Source organism: Opisthorchis viverrini, assembly GCF_000715545.1.
Source record: "Opisthorchis viverrini unplaced genomic scaffold opera_v5_118, whole genome shotgun sequence".
NCBI lineage: Eukaryota > Metazoa > Platyhelminthes > Trematoda > Opisthorchiida > Opisthorchiidae > Opisthorchis > Opisthorchis viverrini.
Window position 1 is genome coordinate 642,290 of NW_008751774.1, and position 12,913 is coordinate 655,202.

General features: G+C 43.7%; 1 protein-coding gene across 1 annotated transcript in view; it reads right to left on the reverse strand.

Annotated features, from left to right (window-relative positions):
• Positions 1 to 12,913, reverse strand: part of T265_05949 (hypothetical protein) — a gene marked incomplete at both ends in the record, with an annotated part of 83,200 nt that overhangs the window by 5,406 nt on the left and 64,881 nt on the right. The window contains 3 exons of the mRNA XM_009171096.1: positions 4,528 to 4,606; positions 6,882 to 6,950; positions 9,121 to 9,179. Of these exons, the coding sequence (XP_009169360.1) occupies positions 4,528 to 4,606; positions 6,882 to 6,950; positions 9,121 to 9,179 (207 nt within the window). The remainder of the gene's footprint in view (positions 1 to 4,527; positions 4,607 to 6,881; positions 6,951 to 9,120; positions 9,180 to 12,913) is intronic.

Consider the following 12,913-nt stretch of genomic DNA (forward strand, 5'->3'; position numbering starts at 1 on the left):
GAAATTCCCACTCTGTTTTATTCTCTCGCACCAATTTCAGACGTTCGCTAGCACACGCCGTCATTGGTGACGTGAACTTTTCTGGCGATCCTAACAGCAGATACGCACTCCCAATCTTAATTTCGTTATTTGCACTTGTAGTTAGGTGGTTGTTACGTCTGTGACCGTTTCCAATATTTCTGCGTCGCTCTTTCCATTTGGCCACTTTGAGTTTGCCCATGGATACTGGCTTTGGTATTTTCAAGAACACAGGTTAACTGTTTTTTTCTTATGTCCGTTTTTACACGCGCGAACTTAGGAGGCGCGAACAAATCGGCTGTCGTAGTTCACAAGAGATTCTCTCAGTGGCACAATTTTATGATTACTTCACCTGCCATCCGAACAAGATCTGTTGGTTGGTCGTTGTTGATTCAAACACAATCCATTGCCAGTGCCCACCGGGAGAGCGTCGTGCAGCTGATGCTGTTGGCGGCTTACTCTTTGATTAGGTATTGGTCTCGGGAAATGAGAACAAAGAGCAGATTATTTGGTCTGATATAATTCTATTTTGGTCAGCGTCAACGACCAATTGAAAGCAGAATCATAATCCTCCCGGTCACATGCCACCACAGTCTGCGATACGCAACCTTTGACACTGCCGTTAAAAAAGTGGACAAAGAAACTAAGACAGATGAGTGCTGAACTAATATGATATGCGGGTCTGTCTGTCACGAGGACCGAACAATATTTGAGGAGCGGAATCCGAGCACCGCCGTTATGGAGCATGTCAGTAGCATTCATCTGAAATATATATTTGCATGTTTATTTCAAAACTCAGCAAAACCACGTACCTCGTTCACCTAGTATTAGAAGAAATTAATGGATTAGGTGAAGTCCCAAATCGTGATGATGCTTTCAGTAATTGCACAAGATAATAATTGTCTTCTTTACACACGAATCCCTTCCGATGTTATCCGTACGAGAAACGTAACTAGCTCCATAATGCTGAAAAGTTGTACAGTAGCGCTACACAATGCACCCGGCTTGATAATAGTACCGACTGCCTTCACAAATTTCATTTGGACTTGCAGGAAGATTCAAGATACTCTCGATTTCGATAATTTAGACTGGGTCAACGTCAAGCGGACGTTGCAGTGCCCAAATGTAGTCTATTCGCGTTTCGAAAAAATGGTGGGATTGTTCAGTGAAAGTTATTGCAAACACAAACCGTTTGTCACATGGAATGCCTCTGCTCGGAACCACAGGCACGTCAAATGAACGAAAAACTAAACAAGTCAGTCGAAAAGGAAATAAAACTGCCTTCTGAAAGTGATAAAAATTTAACAGCAAAGTCGGGTCAGTAAACGTATTGCTACTTGATGACCGTATCATCTAGTATAGTGCTAGACTGTATAGGATAGTGGGTACAAACGTGTTACATCCTAGTGAGGTTATTCATTCAGAAACCCATGCCTGGTTCACAGCAAGCCTAATCGGCTATTGACCGTTCGGTGGGCGAGCTGGTATGACTCGCGCCAAGTGTGCTCAACGCTAAGTCAGAGTCCAGTCTCACTCCCATAAAATGACTGAGTACAATGTGCGCCTCTGATCCTATGACTCAGCTGCACCGGTATGTTTCTCGTGTCCAAGGGATGGGGGGAGGACGGACTCACTTTCCCGTCATATTCACAATCCCGAGAGAGCAACATCATTTAGTTCCAATGCACCGATACGTGCAGAAAACGCAGATCCGTAGGTGCGTTCATTCTTCCCAAAATGAAATATACGGATTGGATGATGGGAAAACTGGGGGAAAACTCGGTATTCAATGGTGTCACAGAATGCTAGACTGTGAACCTTTCAGTAATACCACTGTATAATGTGGTGCGATATTTCTGATAGGTTGGTTAGCTTTGTTTCCTGTTTTCTGGAATTCTGGGAGCCATTGCTCAACCTGAACAGACCGCGTCAAGCACGACAGAGGATGTGAACAACTGACATAGACACTCCTCTCAGCTACTCGTAGATAATTAGTAGTTCAATTGGCGAAATGTTTTTTAGCTGGGTCAGGATACATGTTGCTGCTGGGAGCTATCTGTTCGGAATAAGCAGAATTTTGCCGCTATCAGAGCGAGTGTCGCGTATAGAACCTTCTCCCACAAGCAGGATTACTCTTCGAATGCCACAGACAGTACGCACCACGGCTGTTAAGTGAAAATTGTTAATTAGGGGTGCGCCACGACGATGATAATTGGTGGCGAAACCTTTACACGCCGGCCGGCAATTTCATCGAACAGATAGAGAGCCACTTTATCGACAAACAGTATACGTACACGAGCCAAAAACTCTTGGATACTGCAAAATCTTGTCAACTACCTCGCGAAGAGGTGCAACAGAGAGCATATGAAAGGCCGGATAGTTCTTAAGTGCGGGGTAACTTGATTTACGTCAGGAAGCGTTTCTCCACATTGGCCCTAAATACTAGTAAGCCCAGGAAGAAAAGCAGGGCTTTCTAATGTCGTCGATCGACTAATCGGTGAACAAAACTGACTTCAAATAAAACTGCAAAATAGTCATTTGGAACATGAAGATAGTTAATTATAGCACCGCTGCGACCCATCATATCAGAGTCGAATGCACTACTTTCAGTTCGGAAGGATTCCTAATTTCCAATAAAGAGTTGCTCAAGTGTGAGGATTAAGGGTATTAGAACTGGAACGTATGCCATCAGTGTCTCTTCTAATGCCACAGATGAATTGACCAATCAGTATCAAGAACACTATTCTGCGTTTTGAAATGGCAACAATCCGTCGGAAGTAGTGCCGTGCGGATAACCCAAATGTGACATTAAGGGTGAATAAATCTGACATTTTGTGTGCCAGTATTAAATTCTCCTACCATGCAGTCAGATCTCAAAGTAGAGGTAACTCTTGCAGAACTACAAGTTAGAAGGTGCGACCGAGAAAACTCATAAACAAGGAAAATCTACCTGATTAAATCAAGCATGTTTTAGTAATGTGCTCTATTTTAAAACTGTCGACAAAAAAATTTAATGTGCAGTTACGTGCGATTAGTTCTGAAGATTGGAAGCTAGAGACGGCTACTTAAACAATTTCTAGTAGACTGGGAAAAAATCAATCGCCAGATCGACGACCACACCGATCTGTTGTTGGACTCAGCATGGTCTGTTTCACACAACAAGACCACCCATTCAAGTTTAGTCAAATTATCGGAGCGTGCTATGAGGCTTTTTCAGCATGATGGTGACGACTCTAAACGACAACCAGACGATTCAGTATCACCAAAAACTGACGAATCGGTGCGATGATTGAGCAAAAGGTTGATCGAAAATGTCCTCAAATTTAGGTTTATGCCGGCAATAAACTTTTAGCCCTCTAACTGGGAATTTTGTGGCACGAGGGCTTTCGCCATTGTATGGCAGAGATGAATGTGCAGCAGGGAGGGCTTGCACTTCCGTGTCAATAAGTCTTCCACACTATGTTGACCATTTCCCTGACGATTTCAAACTACAAATAAGTGCGCAACCCCGAAAACTTTATAGCTCGGTGTTCAAACATGGAACGGGATGGGCAGAAATTCTCAAAAAAAGGCAGACAAAGAAGGTCCACAAAGAGTTAAGCCAGCTAAATGGGTTGTCAAAGAAGAATTTTCGTCAACGTCACAGAAAGTGTCATTCCTAGGAAAGCACTTAAGCATTTTTAACCTCGAACCATCTTTAACAAGAAGTGACTTTTGTGCGGCAAATCTATTTGGGGAATATCACAAACAAGATGCGCAGTTCGGTGTTTCGCTAAAATCCTCTGGAGTAGCGATTTTTATTTCGGTTGGGTGAAATAGGTACGACGTAAGTACAAAATGAGGTTTGAAAAAGTAAAAAAAGCTAAGCCCACTCAGCAAGCCTCAATAAAGGAGAAAGCCATACTGGGCTTGGTTCCCGTTAGCCTTTTCATACAGTATCGTGCGGGGGAGAAAACCTACATAAAATAAGTACTGTTGTAATATTGACAGCGTTCCTGAAATCCGATGTGAACTGTAGCGTAACACTGTAGGCAGTCTAAATGATGAATGATTAACTGAAATGGTTGACTGATCAAAGAAAATCGGCGAAGTTGTAACCTCAGGAAAACACACGGTATGTTGTGGTTATGCCACGATGCACTCAGCAAAAGGCCTGCGGATTTTCATCACTTCTCTCAGAAACAGACTGGGAAAACCACAGCCGTCAGTGACTGGACTAGCTGTCGGAAGATATGCCACTAATTAGGCCAGCTTGTACCGATGGTTGTTTTCGGCAAAACTAACAACGCAGTTTTGAACTCGGCGTTTCGCTCAAGAACAACGAAACTACTGAGATCTAAAAAGTAATCAGTTATCATTGTAGGTAATATGCGATGTGCAGCGACTAATTCCACAGGAAAATGATCTCTATAAATAACTCTGGTATGTGCCATTTTCGTACGCAGTCAAAGGCTGAATACAAGGTCATTGATTTCTACGACTGCATTTACGGTGAAAATGCAAACGTACCAACAGCCTTCAGTGCGTTTCGCAGCTCGAATGAGTTCATACATCCACTCTTGTCCACGTCAAACTTTTTGAATGCCGTCTTTGAAAGACAAGGAGGGGGCAAAAGGGAAAAATTGAGTCAGCGACATTGTGTAAGAGACAGTGACGCAGTGTCAACGATGCAGGCCCATACTGTCATACGACCTTTATTTTAGAAAGATGTTTGCGAATTTTGATTTGTCTTACCACAATAATACCCCTGCAAGGGGACACTACGGGAAAAGAGGTATTTAGACCTCTCGATAAGTCAAAACTATCTTGAACGGAGAGGATTCAGCAACAAAAGGTGATTTCTGAGGTAAGCCGTTGTGGACTTCCCAAGGGAGTGGCCTCCATTCGGAGGTGCCTATCATGAGGTTGGGGGGGGGCACTATGCACTGCTCACAAGAATGGACACGTTATTGTTGAAGATTCCAGGCGGAATCGAAGCAACAAATCCTTACACATTCTGGAGTTCATTTTCACGCTACAAGTACGTGCCTTCACCAGTACATCTTTATGTATCTTTTATTCAATGTGTTCGAATCGTTTGTCAAGGGGAAGGAGTCTGCAAGTACGAATTCGCGTACACAGTGCACCTCTAACCGAAATCCGCCTTGCTCTAGTTTGATCTGCAGATCAGATCAAAGTGGAGCAAACCAAACCGAATAGCAAACCATGTGCTCGACTGCAATACCATATTTAAAAAAAACAAAAGGAAAGCTCGTTTTCATCAAATTCAGCAATCGAAAGGACTTGGACACGCCAAGTTGTATTTCATTCCTCACTCGAGACCAGCTAAGCATCAGCCAGTCTATATAGTTAGCAAGTAAGCCGTCCCTGAGAGGATTTACATTTAATTCAGGTGTATCGTCTACGTGGAAATAACGTTTGCAATTCTCAAGGCATTATCCAGCAGCCAAAAGTAAAAAGGAGCACAAAGCTGCAAAGTTGAAGCAATCTGGTTTGTTTGTGCGATTGTATGAATGCAAGATTAATTTTGCCTAGTGTTCTACATCCGACAAACCGTACGTCCTATGTATGTATCACATTTGGAGGCCCTTCCAAGAACAAACAATGTTTGACAGTTCAAACAGTCTAATACAAAATAGATGACCAAAAGTACTGGATAGAGGACGGGTAGAACCAGGCCTTAAATATATCGAGTACGTGGGATAACACAAGCAAAAATTCATTTGCTTTGTGCATTGGTTATACAAGGTACAAAAATCGATACCAGACTGTCGAATGTAACCAATCGAATTGATACGCGCTTTATTCTGGGAACAGCACGCGGACAGAACAGAAGTAATCGATAAGTGTTAAAAATGCTTGGATTGTTTTTGAAGTCCCAGCATTAAAGATTGTGGAACAATGTGGTGGGGGCAACTTATCAAGGAGAAAACAGATGTTGTGACCTTTAAGTTTCTTTTGGTCGACGGCTTTGGTCAACTTTGTTCTCGAGTGGTTTGAAAAAAGACGGTGATTTTCTGGGCACCACATCTCCCGTTCAGAGATAAATCAATGCAGGCTCGCGCAGCCAGCAAACAATATTAATCTCGAAACTCACGCAATATGAAATATAAAGAGCTTAGATGAACCATACTCATTCGACCCGGTTTTTGGGTTTCCATTGGACAGGTTGAGATGGCTGACTCAAAAATCAAGCCTTATTTTTGATAAAGACTTCAAAAATTGCCAGCAGTGTTAGTGCTGATAATATGGAGATATGCAGTACGCGGAAGACTGAGACCAGATCTTGAAAAGGCACTTGGTATAGGCAAGGAATCATGTTGGTAATGTGGTGAACTATTGGTAGCTCGGGTGAGTTTATTGGTTGTTGATCAGATGGCTGCTGATCTGCTCGCCGAGCTTGGTAATTGGCTTGCAAACGTTTCGTCACCATACGAGGAGACAACATCAGTGCGCAGTTGGGTGGGAATCATGTTCAGTTCCTGGGCGGTGACTTAAGGAATTGTCCATTGCTCTTCCAGCGACACAAGCCAGTGGTTATTGGCCCTGACAAATATGACCGTATCAGGCGGAGAATGACGACCTTACATCAAAGCTGTCACCTTCATTGCGTAGCATCTACTTCCTGACATACTGGACGAACAGAACTGGGCCATCACGTTCAACGCGTTGCTCTCATTCCCTTATTCTCCTTATTATCAAGGAACGAAGCCGTAGCAGCTGGAACCAGTGCACTCCGGTCTGGGACCTAAAAACCCAATCGAACTTCCCGCATGACAGGCCTGGCGATACGGGAAGCTGAAGTAGGACACCAAAAGCCCACTGACAATCTGAACAACAGAATACGGCTTGATGAAACTCACCTTCCACAGACGAAGTAAATTCCACAGCGTTTTGAACTCATCGAAGTTGAGCATACCCGAGCGATCGAACTAGGAGAAATATTTTATCGGTCAAGGAGCAAACTGCCCAAGAGCGTAAGCGAGTCTGTTAGGATGGGCCGTTTAAATCTTTTCCCAACTAAATGAATAAATAAATAAATAAGCGGCTGAACTAAAACAAGCTTGACGAAAACTAGAGGAGTGTGCCTACTTGATGAGCGACAAGATGAGCGAAACCAGGCGTGTCTAAGAGTCCTCAGTAACCTTATGTGTAGTGTGTTATGTCTAGTCAATGAACATCTCACGCGCGTTATTAGTCACTTTCGTGAGTCTCTTTATTCAAATATTCGGGCTTGCTTACACAAGTAAAACTATACAATAGGCTCTTAAATGTTTTCATAGAATTGCATTTCGTGGAAGAAAAGAACCAAAGCATCAAATTTCATTATTGTTGCAGTTAAAAGGCTTGATAATTAGCACTTCATCTGTTTTCCAACGGAGCGGATAAGTTAAATAACGGAAATGATGAGTGCCTTTCATTCTCAGATGGTGCAGCAGCCAGAGTTGATGTTGTTGATATTGTTGACCTGGAGAAATTAATACCAGCTGGCGGAAAACCAAAACCGCGTATTCATATATGACAAAACAAGCCAAACCTAACTAGGGATACGCTGAATGCTCCAACAATCAAACAGAGAAGCCCTTTGCCATATGAGCTGTTGAAGCTGACTCTACCAGAAGCAGTGAATAATAAGAAACAGTGAGAACGGAAACAACTTCTCAGGTCACCGGGCCGCACTACTGGAAACCCTGTTAACTTGATGAAACTACAGGGAAGCAACGTAGAAGCATCGGTGGTCGGGTTATCCTGAAATCGATAATTTGGTACTGGGAATCTAAGGGTCACGCGGGCACCGTCCTGATAAATCACAGTAAGTTCAAAATACCTAACCTAACCTAGAGTCGGGTTTATACATTCCGGGACAAGGATGCTGGATCACCCGTTTTCCGAATGTTACCTCGACTCCTGTTTCACTAAGAATGGAGTTTGAAGCTTGAAACCAATTTCAGTCACGATGCCTTGATTTGTGACGTGTCATGAAGTAGAATTTTGTAGACAGATTCAGGTTAGCTGGTAATGTCGGGGATCTGTACAGCTTTCATTCCAGTTAGCTGCTCAATCAACTTTTGCCTCATTCAGTGATACCCCCGGACAGCTCCCATGACTAACTTGGCTGAATTGTGCATTTCTTGAGAAAAAATATCGGAATTTTGGAGATCCATCCATAAAATTTTCCACAGGACAATGACCAATGAGCTCCAGTCAGCTGCCTGTACTTTTCATCTCCTCAAAGCTTTTGAGGTGGTCCTTTCTGAACATTAGCTGAAGGGTGACCTTGACGAAGCAGGAAAAGACTATCTTTACTGTTCAGCCTCGCTTGGACCACGCTGACAAGGTAGAACAGTCAGAGGTCTGACACCGTCCTGACCTTGAACGCCAAGTAGCATGCGATCGAAATCCACAAACAGCTTCCAGGTGCGAGTTCAGTGAATTTGACTAAGTCACACATGAAGCTATGGTGAATACCATGCATACATTGATTCTGATTGTCTTTCGAATCAGAAGGTTGTTATTAAAATTGAATCTTCAGAAGGAAAGTACTACAGCGTAAAACTATCACGTGTATCGGGGATAGAGTTTAGCTAACCCTATCTGTCTGCTCAATGTTGCATCGCGCCACAACGGAGTGCTTTGGAGAGAGAATGCAGGTCCCATCGATCATATGGACCCATCCATTGGTTTACTGAATACAGTGTTTCGCACCGGTGATTTTAAAATCTCATGCTCCTGTTTACCAAAGTTTCCTTCTAACCGTATGACCTCCCCGCATCGCTCCTCAGCATTGCACGTCATTAGGTGGAGGACCAGGATCTCAATTCTGTCCACTTTGAATATAGTGAGACCAGCGTGGTACTAACAGCTCATCACTACAAGCTGGACTCAAATAAAGTATTCTTTTGGTGCAGTTGAGGGTGTATGTATGTGTGGTCAGCTCCTCTGACAAAAGATAAAGTTATGCATGCAAACTGCGGCCTCACGCTGTCAACTTTACTAGTATGATCGCAAAATAACCCTGTCGTCTTGGAAAAGACTTGTTTCCTTCTGGATCAGAAATGATGCCACGCTACAAGCTTGGTAGAAGAATTCAGAAAAGGATACGTCCATCATGGATATCATGCTTCGGCACGATTCTAACGTGAAACCATCGAACTTGAAATCTGAAAATGGAAAGTCTGGAATGAGTGTGTGGGTTTACAAACGCTTTTCACGCAACTATGGTGGACAAAGACTTGGCAAACAACACACACGCTAGGTTGAAACACTTTGGGAGGAAACCATACTTTTAAAATGCACCATTCAAAACAGGCTGGTTGGTTAGTGGTTGAACCGGCAGAATGCACAGGCCAAGTGCCAACCTCGCTTAAAACTAATGCACAGTGAGAAATCGATTTTTTAGAGCATGGACAGCAGTTCCGGGTATTTCTTCGCATGCATCACGTAATAGCATACATTCAAGGGAGATTCAGGACCTTCTTTCTCTGTGTTAGATACGTCCTTGCGGGCGCTACCACATGCAGCTCGACCAAACGCGCGCTTTGAAAACAGCGACACAGAAGCGTGGCGCGACTCGCGCACATGCCTTGGACAATAAAACTAGATGCATTCAAACTACGCAAGCTGGCTTACATTGTGCGTCGGAACCTGGCCGGATAACAACACGGATAATAAACACATGAAATGAGCTACGAAAAATCAAAACTTCCAACCCTGTTTGTACAGTACATCTCCCCTGCAGTGACCACATTTCATCGGTCCCGTCAGTTTTCTGGTGAGGATCCTCTAAAATTCATTTCGGCCTCCCGGGTCTGTGTCAACGGTGAACGTTGGCAAAAACTGGAGCCTTGTATTGCTCGGTATGCAAGTCTGATACCATTATAATACTTTTTTTTCAAAAAATGGACTTTTGAGTATTTGCCATGCACTAAGTTTGTTGGCCAAAGTTATTGACCAATCAAACTGGTTTCCGATGAGCAGACGTCTGTCTGCAGCAAGCCTTATCATCCACACAGGCGGTATCGGCCAGGTGTATTGTGGTTTCTTGTCCACTGATGTGGATTTGTGCAAGAACGACGGGGTAAAAAAATAAAACTTGTTCTCTGCTTTGTCCATCTTTGATTTGCGGTGGCTCAATAAGCCTACTCAGAGACCAGTTAAACACCAATGCATTAAACTCTCTTTGTTCTCAGTTCGTCCCTGTCTATTCAACAGAAGAACACAGGCAGGAACACTTCAGAAAATACAGTGCTTGTTCAAAGCTCGAAATTTCAAATACTGGATTTCGTCCACCAGTGACACCTCAACCTTTGTAAGAGAAAGCGGTGGAGCGCCGTACAGCCAGCATACTCCCATAAAAAAATCAGTAATCCATTTGAAACATCATGCTTGCAACCCATGGTTGAAGAATGGAACGGGTTGTTGTCAACTACTTGTGGGCGGTACACGGTGTGGATAACATGCAGATTACCTGGTGTTCCTGGTTCACCGAAACCCTGGGGCCATCAGTAGGACAGAGTGGTGTCTTACGTCGGTGTACTTCCAGACAATTCGTTGGAGCTTTTACCGCACTCTGGGATGTAGCTATAAATTAGGACGGTCTCAGTTGCAGCATTCCGCTCCCACTGCACCCAAGAGTTTGCCAAAGCTTTTGCTATGCTCCATTACTATTCAACCACACATCCAGTGTTTCGTCTTGATCTACGCAATTAACTCGGTTTCCTCTAAGCTAGGGACGGATAGGTCCGCTGGTTTTTCGCTCGACAATCTGCCGCGCGTGTGACATCATCGTCTGCTGAGGCTTAACGGTGGTGCTAACCGAGAAACGGAAAGGGGCAACCGGCTATCCACAGTAGGGTTCACGCCATCCACTATGCGTATGGACAAGACAGAATATCACTACCAACCGGCAGTTAGGCGCCGATCTTTCGTGCCCATACTAATGTCAACCGATGTTTTCGAGTCCACACAAACTTGTCAGATAACGAGTCCTAAAAAAATGAAATGGCTGAGGGATTCGGTCAGTAAATCTATTGCACGAAAATACCTACCAGTAGATTTGTTTGGTTTGTTTGTTCACTTAATTCACGAAAATTGATAAAAAAACCAAGGGTAATTATGAAAACAAAGACACGTAATAGTAAGATGGCTTGGTGTCTTGGCAAGCGGAGCAAACGTAGTCAGATAGAAAGGCCGGATAAGTAATATTCGCGGTTAGTACACCACCAAAACTGATACCATTTTCGATGGAACAAATTAACCGTAGTATTTTGCTTTGACCGCCAAAAAGTCGAACAATTCGGGAAGTCAGGGCAATCGAATGAAAGACGGTCATTTAGTTTGTAAGCACAAATGAGTTCGGTGCATTTGACTGGTTGCCTGGCCCCTTGAAATGTCGACTGGCTTAAATGTCTAGACTTTTAATCAACGTTAATCATTCAATGATGCAATTAGTAGTCAGAGGAATGTTCTAATGAGACGGCAATAGGAGATCGGAAGGAAATAACTTCCGATGCTGACAGCTAGTCACCACATCGTAGAGGCTGGCTTGCCAATGATCCACATGTCAACATCCGGACCGACTGATACCGTTCATTTCCTTGTTGAAAATAGGCTGATAGAGTAACTGCAGTGAAAGAATTTCGGTGCCATCTTGATAGGCAAAACATCATATCTTGTAAACTGTTCTCGAAAGCTCCTGAAATTTTGGTCGCATAGTCTATTCGAGCTATTCTGGGTCTTTATCCTTTTTAAATGAACTCACGTCGTAGGGGTACTGCGCGGTTGAATCGAGAATTTCGTCTACAGAACATCCTCCATCATTCATCCTGATTTGTGAACGTGGTTTGGTTCGCCACCACACTAGTAATTGGTCGAAAAATTGCGTAGGCGTATCACGAATGAACACCAATCTCACTGTATGGAGGCCAGCTGCCTCTAATTACCGAACATCACATCATTTGGACGGAAGTGTCACATGCAGGACACGGACGACATGCCCTGATTGGTCAGAGTGCCAGCCAATCTGGATCGAGCATATCTGGCTCGACGCTTCTCGCGCTCTCATAGAGTTGCACGATCGTCCATCAAGACAAAACACTCACTCAACCGGATTCAGTCAGTTACAAGCTGGGCGAGATGGTCAAGTGCTTATAGCGCGAATTTACCGACCGGGAGGTCTGCGGTTCGAACCCGACCTCTGCCTCTCGACTTCCCCTGTCTGGGTTTGGGCAACCTGGCAGTATCTCAGCCCTCGTGCAACCCTCGAGTGGCATAGCACTTAGGCACCGAAAGGGTGATACAGCTGAACGATTATTTTCTATTAAGCTTGAGTAGGCTGTTCTGGCTTTTTGTTGGCGTGTATACTATCGTATACGCAACACCGCAAAGTCAGAGGATGCGCAACCATTCCCTGAGGCATGGAATAGAAATCGCATCGGCGGGTGGAAGCACCAACTTCCTCAACTCATTTGGTTACCGCGTAATAAAAAAATTGTCCAGAATAAAACCAGAAGTATATCTGACTTTTTGGTGAATGGCAGGCTATTCCACCCAAAGCGACACGTTTGCCATTACAGGATTTTTCAAATTCCAGCATTATAATGTGCGACATTCACGTCCGGAAAGTGGCGCTCGTGAGGATACGAAGACGATTATTGTAAGAGAGCAGAGGTAACCAAATACGGAGATTCACAAATCGTTCTTTTATGCCTACACCGGAGATTGCAATATGTGCTACATATTTGCAAGGAAATGAAACAGATTGTATCGATTTTTCAGGCGTCAATGATTTTAATTCTCTCAGTATATTTTCAATATCTGCCAATACAGTAACCCACCGGTTGTGATTGTGTTACTCGGATCCCCTACACGAAGATGTGGAAAATACGTATAAAAG